Source organism: Podarcis tiliguerta (assembly GCF_965153285.1).
Source record: "Podarcis tiliguerta genome assembly, chromosome: 11".
NCBI lineage: Eukaryota > Metazoa > Chordata > Lepidosauria > Squamata > Lacertidae > Podarcis > Podarcis tiliguerta.
The window spans coordinates 41,122,526-41,142,029 of record NC_139544.1 but is presented as its reverse complement, the minus strand read 5'-3'; the positions used below and the strand labels follow the sequence as shown (position 1 = coordinate 41,142,029).

Genomic DNA, 19,504 nt, shown 5'->3' with positions numbered 1-19,504 from the left:
GTGCTTGATTATGTGGGGTGGGCCTCCCCCCCCCCCAATATTTTATTCAAGTTGGCATCCCTGAATATAACTAAATTTCTCACACAATAATATGTTTAAGTTCTTGGCTCAGCAGTGCCCTGTCTCTGAAAAGCATCTCTTTATAAAGAAATGAACTGCTTTGTGCTCTAAAAAAATAGGTGGATGTGGCTCTTCACACTTATTATTTCAGGCTGGTGCAAAAGACAACTGTCTTTCCCCTCACAGTAAAAATACAATAACTAAGAATTTGAGGTCCTTTCATGTGTCCCGTGGTTGCCTTGCTTGACCCAATAGTAAGACTAGCCCTCAGGGGACTTTCACAAGAAGACTTTCAGGACTGTTTTCCCAAGAAGCAACATAGCAATTTTGTTACGGATGAATTTCTCTCTCTGAAAGAACATGACAGCAAAAAGCCGTAAATAACGCCTCAGTCGCATCATTCACCTCTTTGGACGACCATGATTTATGAGGGGGAAAGTCTTCACAGCATATTTAAAAACAGACATATAATACAATAGAAGCACAGTCACCAAAAACCAAACAAGGCTATGCAATTAATGTTTTTATAAGCTCCCAAAACGGGAAGGCAACATCATTTATAAGTCCACCAAGAATTAATCGGCATGCCCTCTGTAGTTAGGAGTTCAGTCTATGTGGCATTCCACTCCATTTTGCCTGAGGTGATGGGCACAACTCTTACTTTATAACAAAATAATTCCACATCTGCACATGTGGTGGTGTTCCTCGCTCCCTCTCCTTTCCTTCAGTAGATACACTTTTAGTCGCAATGCATTCTAGCCTATCTTTTCATCTCCTCGAAAAAAGGACATTACCGGGGGGGGGGGGGAGGAGAACCTCAGTTCATTGAGTACATTTTTAATGCTTTTCAGTGATTTCAGCCGGGCTCTGCGTGGGTTAGAACTGGAAGTCTCTGCAACTATTCTCCCAGTTTGGAGGACGATGAGGCCCACCTAGAGGGAGAGAAGGAAAATGGTGGGCAGGGAAGACATATAAAGCTCGGCCTCAGCCTCCGGCAGAGACCACATGGCAGGCTGCTGTAGCTTGAGGAGGTAGGAGAGCTCCAGGAGCAGTGAGTGGACTGTGCCCCTAGGTTTCCCCCTCTTCACACACTCCTTTCCCTGGCTCGACTGACCCTTCCCCGCCTTGCTTCTAGGCAGTTGTTGCAACCGAAAAGATGCTCCTCTCGCTTCCCTTTCTTCCTTTCCTGCAGGAGACAATGTGGTGTAGTGGTTAAGAGCGGTAGTCTTATAATCTGGGGAACCGGGTTCACGTCTCCGCTCCTCCACATGCAGCTGCTGGGTGACCTTGGCCAGTCACACTTCTCTGAAGTCTCTCAGCCCCACTCACCTCACAGAGTGTTTGTTGTGGGGGAGGAAGGGAAAGGAGAATGTTAGCCGCTTTGAGACTCCTGAAGGGGAGTGAAAGGCGGGATATCAAATCCAAACTCTTCTTCTTCATCATCTTTTATTGCACAATGGCAGCTTCTTACTCAACTTACGCCATCAAGAGTCCTTTGGCTTCGAGCGCCACATTTGCTTTTTCATTCTCCCACTCCCCGTCATTGCACACTTCTTCCCACCCCCACCTCCTGCACTTCCCAGATTTCTTTCTTTCTTTCTTTCTTTCTTTCTTTCTTTCTTTCTTTCTTTCAGAGGCTGTTTTCACAGTGACCAAATTCAGCGGGGTTTTTTGTTTGCTTTGTGCTGTTGATATTAACAGTTCCAGTGGACGACTTGAAAGATCCATTGGGTAGAGAACATAGCTGTCAACTTTTCTCTTTTTTTGCGAGGAATCCTATTCAGAATAAGGGAATTTCCTTTAAAAAACAGGGAAACGTTGACAGCTATGGTAGAGAAGATGCTTCGTTTCGTCCTTCACAACTTCGGATTCCTGACCCCCAGAACCTCAAAACAGGACATAAATTATCTTTAAGAACTTTTGGACAGGTGTGGCTTTAAAGGGTTTTGTTCTGACCTATGTGCACATGTTGTTTATCTTTCAATAACTCTCAACTTGATGTGCAATACCTTTAAAGTACATTTGAAGAACGTACTTCCCACCTAAGAATTTTGGGCACTGAAGTTTATCCCAGTTCCTGGCAACCCTTAACAAAGCAAAGTTGCCTTCAGGGGGGGATGTGTAGGCAGCCTATTCCGCACTGGAATTTGTCTTCTACCAGGAGTAGGCAGATAGTAGGTCAAGTTCTACTGGTAAGTCTGTTGAAGCTTTGGAGTAGGTGAAGTGTTCCTGACTCCTGATTTTTTAACAACAGCAACAAAAGGATGCCTTTCACCACCTCATGATTGTCATGATCAAAGCTTGGAGTAACCAAAAGTAAGCTTCATTCAGTTTTTAGTCCTGGATTGGGATTTCTTTAATTATAAGGGGTTGGGGTTTTTTGCATTAGATAGTATAAAAGAAAAGAAAAAAGCAAATCCTGCAAGTTACAAGAAAGGAGATTCTGGCAAAACTTCAGGAAAACCAGAGCTGTTCAACGGTGGAGAAGTCTCCCTCAGAAGGTTGTGGACTCTCCTTCCTTGGAGGTTCTTAAGCAGAGCTTGGGTGGCCATTTTAGCTGAGATTCCTGTATTGCAGGGGATTGGACTAGATGAACCGTGGGATCCCTTCCAACTCTACAATTCTATGATTCTATTATTCCTACAAATAGTGAACATCATAGAATGGAAGTAATTGACTCATGAATTAACAATGAGCTGAAAAAAATATTATTACTATTTAGTAAATTTATATATCGCCCTATACTCGGAGGTAGCAACCTGATTTTTCCATTCCCCATAATGGATTTAACAAATCTGGAGTAGAGTCCTTAAGGATGGCATGTTGTATGCCTCCTCCTAGCAACTCCTGCATCCATGCTGGTGCCAAATGTAGGGCAGTGTTGGCAGCAGAGACTTTTTTTCTTGCCCCAGTGCTTCCCGAGGGAGCAAAAAGAAAGCTTATTTTAAACTGTAATGTTATGTTCAGACAGGAACTTTGTGGGAATCATTTGCCCAACGTGGGGCTCAAACCCATCACTCTGAGATTCAGAGTCTCAACTTCTACCAACTGAGCTATATCCTGGAAAGAGAGTTGGAAAGAAGTGTGCATCATTTGTCAAGAACTACGTTTCATAGTAGATCCTACTAACGTCGTCTAACATAGGCAGGAGGGGCCAATGGGATGTGGCAGCTAAATAGCAACAGGTGAGGGAACAACCATTATAACCACTAAGATCCCAGGGACTATACTATACTATACTATACTATACATTACTGTTGAAAATTACTGGCTATGAGCACTGAGATTGTGGGGAGTGGCACTGGTGGCAATACTGCTTTGTGGTTTGCAGGTTTTTTCTAAATCATTTGACCCCAATAAAGAGGAAGCCCACTTCACAAGTTCTGTGTTACAGCAATAGGACTCTCAAAAAACAAAAGAGCAAAAAAATTCAGCTCTGAAATCTATTTTCAGGAGTCAACTCTGAAATGTGTGAAGTAATAGTAGAATGATGGTTTCTGGTTCCTTTGGAAATTTAGCTGAGGGAAGATATGTCAAACAATTTTATTTTCATTTTAAACGATACTGTTTGCTCACCAGATAGAAATATATGCTATATAATACGGGAGCATTTCTGACCTGGTTGGAGAAGAAAAATCTTAATTTCACTACAGCATATCCATGTACATCCCACCCACCACTTATGCAAGGGTTACATTCTGCGGCCCCACATGCATAAGTGAAATCACATAAAGTGGGGGGCACTTCTTTAAAAAGCCCCTAAATGTCTATTTCCCCCTGGTCTCCAGGCTCTCTCTCCCACCATCTCTCCAATCCAGACCAAAATATCTAGAGTCTCCGGCTGGAGGTTGCTGGCTAGTAGCCTAAACAAAGCCCTCAGTGCACCTTGGGTCTTTTCAAGGCTTCCTCCCACCCATACTGGTGCTTCTTTGGGCTCTGGGGAGGGTCTTCTCGTAAGCCACAAGGACTCTCCAGCTCTCTCCTGCCATTTCCTGGTATGAGTTTATCTATCCATCCTTCCTTCCTTCCTTCCTTCCTTCCTTCCTTCCTTCCTTCCTTCCTTCCTTTCCTGGTATGGTGCAGACTTGTGGTCATGCGCAAGTGAAACGTGTGTAAGTGGGGGGGGGATGATGATGCCTGTACTATATAATTCAGGAGTGCTCCAGACCTGAACGGAGAAAACGATCTTAATTTTGTTACAGTGTTTTCTGCCCCCACACAATGATTCTAAATAAAATCTTCCAAGCCTCACTTTGGATCTTAACCATGCCTTGTGGATTCTGTTCCCTAGGTAAGTTGAACCTTTTCTGCACTTTTTATTAGACTGCAATCCTAAGCCTACAGAATTTTTTTTATTGAAATCAATAGTATCAACTTCTTCCTGCTGACTTGAATGAAGGTGGGCGATCTATATGCACTATAAACAGTTTAAAACATCTAATTTAACTGGACTAAACCCCAAATACGAGAACTTCCTCCGAGGGCCAAATAGGTGGTTTTGGCAAGCTGTTGATACCACAGTTGGGAGTGAGCATTCCTTGTGTGCTGCTGTCCAAAACCATATCTGCTTTTCAAAAAGAAAAATGTGATTCCCACTGACTTGTTTAGTGCTGAGTCTAGTTTGGCCCGAGTGGCACAAAGAAAGCTGTCAAATGTATGAAGTCTAAACTGGCTCCACAGTCATTGTATAATGGCAAAAAGTCCAAGATGCCATATTATGAAAAACTATGTGGGGAATTAAAACATGTTATCCAGTTGATGCTGACACAAAACCCCACACATACCCCCCAAAACATAAAATATAAATTTCACCATCACCCCTGCCCCCCACTTCTTCCCCAACCTTATACTGTACTCAACACTAACGTCTCATAACAAATGTAACTGATCTGTAGAAAAGACATTACAACCTGAAAAAAGAGACAATGCACGTACTTTTGTAAACCAAGAAAATCTTTAATAAGAATTACTTTTTAAAGAAAAAAACGTGTATGTCAAGTCTGAGGGGTGGTAGACAACACATGAATCTGTTAAAGGGACGAGGTAGAACCCTTCTTTGTTCATTTTTCCATCACTACTGTGTTGTTTTGTGTTTTGCTGTTAGTATATCTGATCTAAATGGTTTTTCTTTAAAAATAGATGAAGATGATACTTGAAATTTTTTGACAATATTTACGCAGAATGGGATCCTAGTGGGTGTAATATTTTAAAAGATATAAATTGTAAGATTTTACTGATGCCAAGTACCGGTAGTTTAAGGTCTTTTTACCAAATGAAACTGGTCATTCAAATGCCTGAGAAATCTGTTGTTTTTCCTTTCTTGCTTGCAGCTCCTCCACAGCCTCCTGAAATTATTGTCTGCTTATTTTATTACGAACTCTTACATGGTTCAACTCTTACTTGCGTCTGGACATATGAAAGGGACCCTGAAATAGTCTATACTCTCACTAAACAGTAAGTGCTAAGAGTTTGCCTACTAATATTATATGAAGGGGTGTGGGTACCAGTCACGAAGTGGTTGCTATGGGTATGTTGTGGCACAGTACAAAATGGCTTCCATGGGGGATGTGGCAGAACACAAAATGCATTTTATCCAAAAATGAATTCCAGGGTTGTACACCAATATAATTAAATTTTCAGAAATACTGTGAGATTAAGATGAATAAAGCCATACAACCTGCTAAAAAATACCTCTACAACAGCTATCTATATATATCTATATATATAGATATAGATATCTATATATAGCTGGAAGTTTAGGCGGGGACTGCCCTAAACCCTATAAATGGTAGGATTTTGATTATTTGAGATATGAATGAAAACACAAGCTGCAGAATTCCTATGCTGGTTTATGCAATCAGCCTGGCCAAGCTAGTGAAGAGCAAAACTGTTAACACGGCAGAGTGTTGACTGCCCATCTAAGAGGAATCCTTGGGCCTGGGCAGACAAAGGCTGCCAGCGTAACTGTGTGTGAGAGAGGTGACAGGAAAAGAGCAAGGTGTGCTGGGAAGAAGAAGGGTGAGGGGGGAAAAGACTGAGATCCATCTTGGGCAGGTTGGCTGAAAGCAGGCTGGGAGAGATGCCTTGGGCTCAAGTGCTGCACTGCTGAGGGAAACAAACCCTTCTTGAGATGACCATGCTGTAAGATCTGGACTCCTTCCTTCCAAACTCTGGTGTTAATATGTGAATAAATCATATTTATTAAAGCTATGACAGTCTCTGCTACACATTCAATTCTCCAAAGGAGCACATACCATGGTTGAGGACCAAGACCCTTGGAATCCCATGCAGGCCTTGGGGGTGGCTTGTACCATAAAGTTTTACTTTCTGCCCCTCTTTGCACTCATATGTGTCATATATCTATCCATTTATGTCTATTAATTTCAATGGGTCTGTAGTTATAACAAAGGTTGGATACAGCCCACAAAAAGTCTTCATCCATGTGCATTCACTGTATTCTTTTCAATATCTATTCACTGCGATAACATTTTTTCAGAGTGGGAAAGAAATAATATTTGTTCCATATGTATCTCAAAGTCAGCTTTTGTTCTGAGGTTTGTTTGTTTTTAATAATGCTTCCAAAAATGGCCATATGTGCTTGACAAATGACAATGGTGGTACAGCCTTAACTCATATCTATAGGGAAAGGAATTGTGCTTCTCTCTTTGCCACCTGTACTGCTTATAAAAACCCTTGACTATATCCAGCCTAGAACTTTATTACTATCCATAGTGTTTCCACACTGACAATGCAAATAATAATTTTTGTTTTTAATTGGGGATATGTGGTCAGGAAGATGCAATAAGAGGCAATACTCAGCTCCAGCTGCTAAGCACAAGGTACCTCCATGTCCTTAGCAGGGTGAGTGGTAGGGACGTTGGGTTTTCTGGCTGGTATACAGCTGGGCACTTTTATGGTGGTGACCCAGGCCTAACGAGACTTCAGACGATACATGGGACATCTGTGATGTAGATCTCCCATAGGGTTGTTTTCTTTTTCTTTTTTAGCACGCCCTCTGTCAGGTTAGCAGCCTTAGATGGCTACTGGGAGAGCAAGTTTATCATTTTCTCCTTTGCCCTTTCTTTGATCTAAATTAACTCCCACCCATGTCTGATTTTTCACCTGTAGAACTAATAACTCTGTGGGAGAGGGGTAAGAGAGGAAAAAGTTTAACTTACTGTCCCAGAACACTTTCTTTTAATCTTCAAAGTAGCTGTGTGTGGTTACCAATGCATACAAATATATTTTAAAAAATAAAATAAAATAAATACGCATGTAAGATCTTAATCAAGAATCTCATATTGCATCTAGGTTGGCTGCAGGATATTTTCATCCTATTAATTTCTATGGGAGGGAAAACCCATGCTTTAAATTTCTTCTGTTGAAATCTGTGGCACTTGAATGTTCTCAACTTTCGGTTGTCATTATTAAAAGCATAATTCACCTTTTACTGTTCTTTTCTAAATTGTGCTCAACATATTTCAGTCCTGGATTTGATTCTAAAGTGAGCTTCTTAACCACTTCTTCCCCAAAAAATATTTACTAATTTTCTTCTTCTTCCCACCGCCTGCATTTTTCACAAACAGGATGTTAGCACCGAATGAGGAAGAAAACTGCTCAATGAAAGGGGCTTCGACATTAGGCGATGAGATACTAAGCTGCTCAACCAAAAGTGCTATGTGTACAATATTCAATCAACCAATTTCTGCTCGGGAATATCGTGTCCGGGTGACGGCAAGGAATAGCTTGGGGGAAGCAACCTCAGAGCCTGTTTGCATAATTTCTGTAACAATTTGTAAGTTCATAAGCAATTTAAAATATGAGAAACATAGGCTGTGTTTGAGCAACCAGTTCTTATGCAATACATTTTTTGCTACTGCAGAGATAAAAGAATTCCAGTGGCGTGCAGTGAACATTTTCGTAGGATAACATTTAGGGCCAGAGGCGCCAGCTTGTCCAAGTGTGATTGGGACAGGACAACGCCATGCGCATGAACATTGTGCCTCCCTCTCTACGCTGGGAAGAAGCTTCCCAGGCTTTGGGAAGGAGTTGCCAGGCCTCTGACAGGATCCTGGAGCCCTGCTGCCTCCTTACCAAAGCTGAGTGGGCTTAGGGAAGATGGTAGAAGAGCTCTTGGACCCCCTTGGAGCATTGCACCTCCCTCCCTAAGCAGAGCAGAAGCTTCCTGGGCTTTGAGAAGGAGGCAGCAGGCGTTAATACTTTAATACTCTTAAGTTACCAGGAACATTTAGGGAACCAGCCCAGTCTCTCTAGTACACTGACAGCACCCTGCTGAAGAATTCTATTTTGCATAAATCTACATTCCTATGTGGATTTTGAAAAGCTTCATCTCTTGGAAACCTTTCCATGCTTTCATTTATACACATTACCACTTTGGACAAATTCAGCTTTTTGTTTCTAAGTGGTCCATAGTTTCCTGCAATATGGCTCATAAGCAGTGCCATAATGTAATGCATAGCTACATTTCCACATTATCTCGCTTCTTCCCTTAGCAGTACAAATCAATTGCCTTTTTCAGGAGACAAGCATACTTGTCACTTTCATGTCTACCTGGCATGATTATTTTCGCCCCTTAATTTAACAACTGTTTTGTAATCCAGCTCTGATGTATGCATAAGGCCTTTCAAACAGCTCTTAAAACTGCTAGAGGGTAGGATACAAGGAGGGAGGCTGAAGGTAGAAGGGCACAGAAAACTAACGAGCAGGTTTTCCGCTACGCAATCAAGGTGTCAAGCCCATTCCAAACCCCCCCCCCAACTTGAATGAGTGGGAAATTCCAACATTCATAGAATCTTAGAATTGGAAGGGACCCAAGGGTCATCTAGTCCAACCCCCTGCAATGCAGGACACTCTGCTAAAGCATCCATGACAGATGGCTGAGATCTCTGTGATGGGACAGCCTCAGAACTCATGGTGACTGCAATACCTGCTGTATGGCTGTTAGGATTAGGGGTTCAATATGTACTCTGGCTTTGGTTAGTGACGTTTTGTGATGGCACATCTTACACTAGAGTATCAGCTTGTTGAAGGTCAAATTGTTTTGTCTTGGAAAGTCATTAGATTGGTGACAGAGTACATATTTGGTATGCAGGTCCTAGGCTTGATCCTTCAGATCTCCTGTAGAAGGATCAGGTAGCAAATGATGCAGAAGACCTTTGCCTCAGACCCTAGAGAGGCAATATTTGTATTAGATGTACAAGCAACGCCCCATTTGTGTGTGATCTATCTTTGTGTGACCGCACACACACATGGTGCCAGGAACCCAGAAGTGGGGAGCACTCTTACACTAGAGTATCAGCTTCTTGGCTTGCAAGTAGACTTGGCTCCTGGCTCGCAAGTAGACCCTCCCCAGAGCCAGAAGAGAGTCTCCTTCAAGCCACTACGACTCTCCATTTATGTGCATTCTGCTGACGGATGCAGAGGCCCAGAACATAAACCCCACGTAAATGAGGCGTTGCCTATATTAGCCACAGTTCAGTGCTTACAACTTTTAAAACTGCTTAAAACCACAAGAAATAGAGAACGCCGTAATCTTAATAGCAAAGGTAAAAACACTTCCAATCCCCCTGCTTCATTTTATTCATTTCAATATATTACAGCTAATCCGGCTACAAGACTTCCTGTTGAACGTCTCCGCAAGCAATATGCATAAAAACGTTCAATGAAAACACTAGTGTTGCACAACAACAATAATCTGCCTCTACCTCTAACCCAGCTGGGTTTAATTCCAAGTGTGGCAGTGGTGTTGCATCACATTGATCTGGTTCATCAGTCCCCCTCCAGCGAACAGAAGTAATTTAATTATATTTTTATAGCTGTGTTTAGAAATGAAATATAAATTCTGCAATGGGGTTCAAGTGTGCAGCCTACCCCGCTCTCCATTCCAACAGAATCTCTCTTGCTGCTGCCGATAGGATTGGTTGTAAAATTGTTAGCATTGAAAGCAAGAGAGCTTTCTTTTTCAATTCCAGTGAAGCCTGATCCTCCTCGGATAACTAAAATAGAACCAGTACCAGGGATGCCGCCAACGCTAAGAGTTCATTGGAAAAAAGCTCGAATGCCTCCAAGTGCCGAGAACAATACAAGGTGCCAAATTCGTTATAAATCCATAAAGGAAAATGGCATGGTAAGTTGAATTGTAAGTGAGTAGCAATTTTTCCAGCTCATATAACTACAGGCAGTGGGCAAGACCTCTAATGAATCTTTTTATGTATTCTATCATAAAATTGTTTGCCTCATTCTGCACACACAGTTAGAACACTTCCCACACTCATCTCAAAAACAGCATGGAAGGCCACCTCACAGGGGTTATTGTTGTTGTCCATGTTGGCCTCATCTTCTCAGTCTGATCCTCGTAGTATCAGCTAGTAGTTTACCGAGGTAGTGGAATGTAGATGCTCATCCTTATCTGGGTGACATTCTGACTGTATTCTTAACCTGTCAATTGTGCCCCTGTTTTGTCTGGTGTCTCACAGCTTCAAAGTCAGTCAAGGGCGGCATGGCTGCCACATCCCCAGGTCCTTTGTGACATTTTGTTATTCTGATTCCTGGTGAATAAGTCCTTCTTGGAGGTTCCAGGTGAAAGGCAGATAAGTCAGTTTTTGTGAGAAGAGTAAGAATAGCTAAGAACATGAGAGGGGCTCTGCTGGATGAGGCCAAAGGGGCCCATCCAGTCCAGTATCCTCCTTCTCAGAGTAGTCCATCAACCAGAAGCCTATGGGAAGTACCAAAACAGAACTTGAATGCCACACTACTTTCCCTACTTGTGAATCACAGCAATAGATATTCTGAGACATACTGCCTGTAGCAGCAAGTTCCATAGTTCCTACCCTACCCTTCCCTTCCCTCTCCCTCTCCCTCTCCCTCTCCTTCTCCCTTTCTCTTTCTTGAATCTTCCAACTTTTGGCTGGAACATTCACTTTCATCACATCTCTTCTTACTTGCCTTTTCTCTAAACTAAGAAGTGCCAAATGCTTTAACTTTTCCTCAAAGGAGAGTTTCTCCATCCACTTAATAAATTGGGTTGCCCTTTTCTGAACCTTTTCCATTTCCACATTCTCCATGTACTTGCCATAAGTGTGTGTGTGTGTGTGTGTGTGCGCGCACGCACGCTGTCTTTTGGTAAGCAGTTATTTTATTGAAGGAGCCAGGAATGCATGCCAATTTTGGGCAAGCAGAATTTACCATCTGAGCCACACTTGGGGTGGGGGGTGAGGAATGGAAGAATATGGATGCAAGTGATAGCAAGAGAGACCACAGTATTTATATTTTGCCACCTATGATTTTTGCTGTGTTCTTTGAAGGAAAACTGTTATTCTGTCCAATTTCCAGAAAGATTACTTCATGGAAGAAGACAAGGCAACAATTGAACTCACTAATCTGTGGGATTGTACAAACTATACTGTTGACGTTCGGTGCGCTCATGCTGACTCGAAGTTTTGGAGTGAGTGGAGTACCAAAAAAAAGGGAACAACGAAAGAACAAGGCGAGCAAAAATGCTGATAGAGTTTGATGCTTCTGTTTTAAATTGGCAGATCTAAAAAAACAACAAAAAATAATTCATGTTAATAGTTTGTTTTTCTAAATTATATAACCAAGACTCATTCCATCTCTAAGGGATCCACAATGAATGCTAACAGTGTGTATGTCTTACATTTCACAATCCAGTGCCTACCCTATTTAAGTGTGATGAGTGAAAACCATATTCATTTAGGATGAATGGAAGACCTAGGTGGCAGTTCTGGAGAAGTGACCCAACTTTTTATCTTCTATGAAACTTCCTACAGGGAGGTTGTGGCATTCTCTTCTATGAGGTTGGGCAGACACCATCTAGTAATATCTTGTGCATAACTATTAGTCCTTCAACCAAGGTCCAGCTGAACTAAGTGGAATTACTAAATAATAACTGGGATTTGGGAATGGCACAGATGTTCATTCACATCTCATGTGACTCGTACTGAGAAGAGAAAAATGGTACTGTTTCTCAGGAGAGGCTATCTCACACTGCTATACATTTATCTACTAGCTATATCATTCAGTATTGCAATATAACTGGTGGATATTGTTCTGAACCACAGGCCCAAACGAGGGTTCGTGGGAGTGGTTTTGTGCAGGGATACCAAAGAAGGAGGTCAAAAACATTGGAATGATCAGTTCTAATGCTTTATTAAAGAAAAGTGTAGACTTACAGTAAAGCAGCCTGGCAGGTTTCCTAGCCTTTGCGTATGTGGGATGAACACCATACCAAAGAGATGGCTTTTTTACAAACAAGCAAGTGTCTTTATACACAAAGCAGCATATGTCACTTTGTCTAGGACAAATACAGTGGTGCCTCAGGTTAACTACTTAATTCGTTCCAGAGGTCCGTACTTAACCTGAAACTGTTCTTAACCTGAAGCACCACTTTAGCTAATGGGGCCTCCCGCTGCTACCACAGCGCCGGAGCCTGATTTCTGTTCTCATCCTGAAGCAAAGTTCTTAACCTGAAGCACTATTTCTGGGTTAGCGGAGTCTGTAACCTGAAGCGTATGTAACCTGAGGTACCACTGTACCCAGGTCTTACAGATAGTTGGATGGATATAGTCAGTAGAGGAAGCTTAGGACCATGATAACTGCGACTGCCACAATCCTCTCGGGTGGCAGCCTATTAATCAGCAAACTGATATCAGTTAGGCACAGTTCTGGGCACATCTTCGCCTTGCACCAACATTGTACTAGTAGCTGTCCCAGCCGGGCTCAGCACTTCAGCTGCCTGCAGTTAGCTAGAGGGCTCCTGTCACCAAACAGAAGCTCCTTTTGAGCCAAACCCTTTGTTTTCCCGTAGGGTTAGGGTCTCTCTGTTCCACTGACACTGTAGGCAGCTTTCTCCAGCTGAACCAACCTTTCCCCTGCTTGATAGGATAATTCCCACAGGGCCTGAAGGATCATTTTTACTTCTCCTTGGTAGTCGGAGTCTATCACAACCATGAGTACTTGCAACTTGTTCCAGGGTCCATCCAGATCTTGGGGCTATTTTTTCCATAAGTGTCAGTAGGAGTAGGAGCTGTGCCTATCACTCCTTCACTCAAGGCACATCAATCCATCCCTATAGAACCTTTTGAGGCTTGTGTAGGCAACCATGCAGCAGGGTGCACTTTTCACACTCAAAGAACTGGAGAATAACCCATTATCCCGCCTTTTGCTCTCCCACAGGGAATCCCTTTCCAATCTGCCTGTTGTTTGGCAGATGGAATGCATCTTCCAGCATAGGGGTCCTATGGGATTTGGGTGACTCACAATTTGGATTTACTATTCCAGTAATCCATTAATGCATTTTGTGGCTTCAGTGCATGATACGCAACACCTGGCTGCCATCTTGCAGTTATTGGTTCCTTGAAAGAGCTGTATTCTTTTTTACCTGACCATATCACACCTAGAAACCTCAACTTCTGTTGCCTGTCACTGAACTTGGGCAGGATTTACTGCCCAGCCATTTGGCACTGCAGATGGTTTAGTAAATCTTGAACACGCTACTCCAAAGAAGATAAAGCACCAGAAATTAATATGATATTCATTCGATTGAATACAATAAGAAAAGAAAAGAAAAAAATAACATTGCGTTTAGTACATCCCTTGTGTCCCCTGCCAAGAAAAATAAAATTGGTCCTGTGACTCAAGGGCAATATTTAATATTTTAAAAGACATTAGCTAATTCATCTACACTTTGGGAAATGTCACCTTGCCCCTCTGGCAACTGATACTGCTGGTTGCTACAACACAAGTGTGAGCAATTACACTTCCCGCAAAACAGCTTTACTGCTCTTGCCTTAATGCTGGATACAGCTTCTTAGTGAAAAAGCTGGGACATCATCCCCCTCTTCATCGGAGAGGGGAGCAGAAGGCACAGGGTCTTTGTAGCATATTGCTTCTCTCTGAGCAAGTTTTTCCACAATTTTAACCAGAGCACATTAGGCTCCTTAGCCATAGCCTCTCCCTTAGTGCTAGCACTAAGCAAGTCACACACCACATTCACTTTCAGGAAACCTCCTGGAGGGCATTGCTGCTAACCCCCCCCCCCATCTGACACAGCTCAAACTTTGCTGTCCTCAATCTCCATCTCAGCAGTCTTCCCCCAAACATCAGGCAAGCTGCTATCAACCACTCGAGCAATGAATGATTCCCTTGCATTCCTCAAGCTCCATGAAGCCTCTGCCATAAAGCTGGGTGTGCTGCTACACTACTTATATTCATAGAATCTTAGAGTTGGAAGGGACCCTGGGGGGTCATATAATTCAACTCCCTGAAATGCAGGAATCTCAACTAAAGCATTCATGACAGATGGCCATCCAACCTCTGTTTACAAACCTCCAAGGAAGGAGAGTCCACCACCTCTCATGGGAGTCTGTTCCACTGCCAAACAGCTCTTAGTGTTATAAAGTTTTTATGAACGTTCAGTTGGAATCTCCTTTCTTGTAACTTGAAGCCACTGGTTCGAGTCCTACCCTCCAGAGCAGGATAAAACTCCCTCTTCCACAGTTACCTCGTCTAACCTACATTTTACCAGCTTCCTCGTGAGAATATTGTGGGGGACTTTGTCAAAAGCCTTACTGAAATCAAGATACACTATGTCCACAGCATTTTCCTGATCCTTCAAGTTTGTAATTCCATAAAACAAAGAAATCAGATTGGTCTGGCATGACTTATTTTTTGAGAAACCCATGCTAGGTCTTAGTAATCACATTATCCTTTTCTAAATGCTCACAGACCAACTGTTGAATTATCTGTTCTAGGACCTTCGCTGGTATCAATGTCAAGCTCACCAGTCGGTAGTTACCTGGGCATGGGTGTAGCGGGGGGGGGGCAGGGGGCAGATGCCTACCCAATTCAATCAAAACCAATACAAATCTGGTTCTGCCCTCCCACCAAAAGCCTGTCCCCCATAACAAAAATCCTGGCTACACCCATGTACCTAGGTCTTCCTGTTTCCTACTTTTGAAGATAGGGACAATATTTGCCCGCCTCCAGTCTGTAGGGACCTCACTTGTTCTCCAAGATTTTTCAAAGATCGTAGACTAAGGTTCTGAAAATACATCTTTTAGCTCATTTAGAACCCTTGGATGCAGCTCATCAGGCGCTGGAGATCTGAATTCATTTAAAGTAGCTAGGAGTTCCCTTACTACCTCTTTCCCTATATTGGGTTGCAGCTCCCTCCTTATATCATTTATTCTGTTCTCACCAGCTTGGGCTTTCCTTTTGGGTGAAGACAAAGATTTTCTCCACCTCCTTGGGAGAAAGACTCAAGCCATCAGCACCCTCATCCCTCAAACGCATTCAAGCCAACAGAGATTCAAGAGGCTGCTGGTGAAACTTTTTAATTGGCTCCATTAGTTTACTAGGTGTGAACTTACCCAACACAGTCTTATTTCAGCTTTGAACCCCTGCTTTCAGTGGCCAAAGAGAGGTATATCTCATCTGTCAAACCACCATTAAGTAAGGCTATTGAAACATTTTCAGCCTTAAGACTCTATTTTCAATTTTGTCGTTTAGCTTTTTCATTTTGTGTTATCATTGTGGTTTTTTGTTTTGCTGAGCTTGGCGGTGAAAAAGAGAGAGAACTGGGTGTGATCAGCATTCTAATGGCACCACACTTTAAATTCCCAAATGATATTCCCCACTGGTTTCATGGAAATGTTAAGAAGCATGGTGGACAAGAAACCCTGATTCACAGTTTGCGTGCTTTATTCATCCTAAATGGAAAAACAACTTATCTCCTACTGAAGTTTCTCTCTGTTGATTGTGGCGTTCTGTTATAGAATGATAAAGAAACAGTAACAGGAAGGAAGTATTGCGATTTTTTCCTGCTCTGTAGCAGGGAGGCAGACTCTGAATGGGAATATATCTTGCACAGGGTCAAACTATTACTTTTATAGTGTAGTTTGTTTTCTTAAAAAATCAAATAGCTTTTGTGAGAGGTCCTGAACCAGATTGAGATTGAGACCATGGCACGAGATACTTTAACCTGCATTTCTTAGCAAATTATTTATTAATCGCATTTTTTCATATATCCGTGTTGCATTATGCCCATGCATAAGCAGTGAGTGGAATGACTTCAAATATTTGCTCTTATTTAGAACATAATTTTAAAGCTTGGGCAAAGGGATATTATATTTTGTTCCCTGCATTGTAATTAGGATAATGGAACAGACCAAAAACAATGTAAATGGACATGTGATCATTTTTAAATGGAAGTTTATTTAGTAGAAATGCATATCTGGCTCACCACACCATTTATCCAAGACTCCATATATACTTTCCTGAAGTCCTTTCAACTACACTTTCATTGCCCTAATGTATGCTTCCAAATGCTGCAGAGAAAATTGAAGTGCAGTCCTGTTGAATAAAGCCGTTTACCATTTAATGTTCTCATTTTGCTAGCAATGATAATTTCAACTGTTTGGCATATATCCCAAACAGAACTGGTATACCCGCCAGCTTGCAGCAGTTGAATAAAAGTAAAATACCACTTAAATAAGTTTTCCTTAAGAATAACGCTCACAATATTTTGTGGTATGTTTAACCACCTCCATCTCCAGATGGCTGTTGCCGTTTCTTGGCCCAAAACATTTTCCCACTTTAAAATTATTTGGCTTTTCTGTCTCTGTACATGTTGGATGGTTGGAGCTCTGAAGCAAAGGCTGGGTTAAGGGGAGCAGGTGGTGTTCAAGTGCCTTCAGAGAGCAGCACCAAATACTCCCACCCCCTCCCCTGGCTTTTCCTATAGTTGTTTTTAAGTGAATTCTAGAATTCTGCTTGGTTGCATACAGTCATGTCTAGCTAGGACCTTTCCCTGAAATTATGCAGTTTTCTTGGTATCTTGGGGAAACACATTTTTATCATCCAAGATTCATACAGGAAACTCTGCAAGCTAAGATATGAGTGTTCATCTGAAAAAAAAAATACATATAGAAGACTGAGTTCATTCTGTTTTTCCCTGCCCCCAAGGAAAGACAGCAATAAACAGAGAAATTGATTAAAACATTAGGCAAACTAAGGCCCGGGGGCCGGATCTGGCCCAATTGCCTTCTAAATCCGGCCCACAGACGGTCCAGGGATCAGCATGTTTTTTCATGAGTAGAATGTGTCCTTTTATTTAAAATGTATCTCTGGGTTATTTGTGGGGCCTGCCTGGTGTTTTTACATGTGTGCTTTTATTTAAAATGCATCTCTGGATTATTTGTGGGGCATAGGAATTCGTTCATTCCCCTCCCCCCAAAAAATATATTCCGGTCCCCCACAAGGTCTGAGAGACAGTGGACAGGCCCCCTGCTGAAAATATTTGCTGACCCCTGGATTAAAATAGTAAGTTTTTGAATTTTGCTTTGTGGCAAATGATTTGCTTTCTTGAATTGCAACAAAGAACCCATACAATTAGCAACTGCCAACTGTGAAGATGTCTTGAGCAAATCTCAGATGAATGAACAAAAGCTAGACAATGTTGCCTTCATGTGTGGGCCTTTAAATTGCATAGCATCCTATTTCATATCAATTTCAGTCATTTTATGCACCCCAATACTATTGTGAGGGCCATTATGAAAGTTGTAAGAACTACAAAATGTAAATTAGCTCTTCAGAACCCACTCATCCCCTTTGAGAAAGTAAATGTTCCATACAGATATGGACTTACTTCCTTGGAGGTGTTTCACACAAATCCTGGGCACATGTGACTGCTATACATTGTTAGTATGTTAGTAGGCTTCCAAACTTGTTGGGTGTTGGTCATATGTAGTGTTTAGGTTATTTGTAGTGTTGTGTAATTCTTAATGCCCTCTACGCTTATTCACAGATAAATTTGGAGCATCCTAGCTTTAACTTGCTTGAAGCAATTGAATGGGTAAATTGTTGGCACACACCGTAATTTAAAGCAGCTGCCACAGTGTTAATTTAGGGTAGTGATGGTTCCTACGTGACAGGACGACAGCCTATATTGGCTCACTATTATTAAAGCTCCATATCTTAGCTCTGCTCCTTGTAATCCTTTTTAAGCCAGCAATGTCAGGAGCTGAACTTGGGACTTTCCACATGCAATACATGTACTCTTCCATGGAGATGTGGCCCGTCTCCAGTAAGCTTCACTCACTGGGAATGTTATGGAAATGAATGAAAAAAGGATTGCAAATCGCTTTCCAAAAAATAAAACACCAATAAGCAAATCCTCTTTCTACCTGTTTTGCCATACAAATGTGAAGGTGGTTGCAATATTTTCCATCTTAAAAGCCTGAAAGCCTGTTAAGCACAGACTTACAACATAGCCTTAGATATGTTTATGTAGAAGTAAGTCCCATAGAGTTTGTTGGAATTTCCTCCACAGTAAGTGGAGATAGGATTGAAGCATTAGGGACAAATAATATGTGACTACTAGGTTTCCTGATTGGGACGTCCCATGTCTTTTTCTTTTGTTGGATGTGGCAGATGTTTTCTTAAGCCTTCACATGCAATTTTCCAGGTGAATTCCCCAGCAGCGCTTTGTTCCAGAAACGGGAAATTACCGTAAGAGGGAGGGAGGTTGAGCAGGGAAACTGAAGAGGTGAAAGATTATGCCCTCAACCAAATTGCAATCCTGACTTTTTTTGTAAAATAAAAAGACTTCAGGGATGTTGATGCAGATAAGGGTCATCTGGGCAGTGCCCTCAAGGCAGGCTTGTCCCTTGACAAGTGCTTAAATCTTGGAAAGAAGACACATCCGAACATGAGAACTAATAAAGTCATGGCAACCTTTTTCCTAGTAGACTGAGCCTGAGAGTTGTTTCTGGTCACTTAGTACTTGAGGGGGAAGTCAAGACTACACATATTTAGAGGCAGTCTTTGTTATGATTGTGATCCCAGGGTATTAGTCACATTTTTGCACTCAAGTGCCTCAAAATGATTTATACAGTAAAGCTAAAATAAAAAGGTATCAAAATAAGATAAAACCAGCAATAAAATACTCATACAACAATATACATACTGTATTTAAAAGCAACAAGTCCAAACCCCACCTCCCTTAAAGGATGAGTGCAACAAAGGATACAGTCATTATCTAACTACCTTCCCAATTAAAAAAAACCATAAACCTGCATAAATAAAAATGTTTCTGCTTGGTTCCTGCCAAGAGACAGTAGTGTGCTTCCACAGATGGGAAGCCACCACTGAAAAGGCCTGTTCTTGTGTGACTATCCTCTACACCTCCCTTGAAGAGGGAGTAAAGTCTTAACTTAAGGCATGTAAATCTAGTTGAAAGTCTGAGTCTGGTCTGGTCAATGTGTGGACTGGAAACCATATGCCATCTTGGGTTCCTTGATGGGAGGAAAAAACCTCACATGTGCCATGCACAGTAGATAATGGAAAGAAGGTCCTAGCTGAGCAGTGCCCTGCCTCTGAAGAGCACCTCTCTCTTTCTCTTTTTAAA

General features: G+C 42.0%; 1 protein-coding gene across 3 annotated transcripts; it reads left to right on the top strand.

Moving 5' to 3' along the window:
• The first annotated feature begins 537 nt into the window (after positions 1-537).
• On the top strand, positions 538-11,639 carry LOC310660012 (interleukin-31 receptor subunit alpha-like). Of its 3 annotated transcripts, none has more exons than XM_083404361.1 (6): positions 538-1,091; positions 4,263-4,351; positions 5,391-5,514; positions 7,647-7,855; positions 10,053-10,207; positions 11,413-11,639. In XM_083404361.1, exons 1-6 carry the CDS (start codon positions 1,066-1,068, stop codon positions 11,581-11,583), a joined length of 774 nt encoding a protein of 257 aa, XP_083260487.1. In that variant the 5' UTR covers positions 538-1,065; the 3' UTR covers positions 11,584-11,639. The 3 variants fall into 3 exon arrangements, with proteins under 3 accessions (XP_083260487.1, XP_083260488.1, XP_083260486.1); XM_083404362.1 differs by having other exon boundaries at positions 540-1,132; XM_083404360.1 differs by lacking the exon at positions 538-1,091 and adding an exon at positions 1,783-2,376.
• Positions 11,640-19,504: the final 7,865 nt, after the last annotated feature.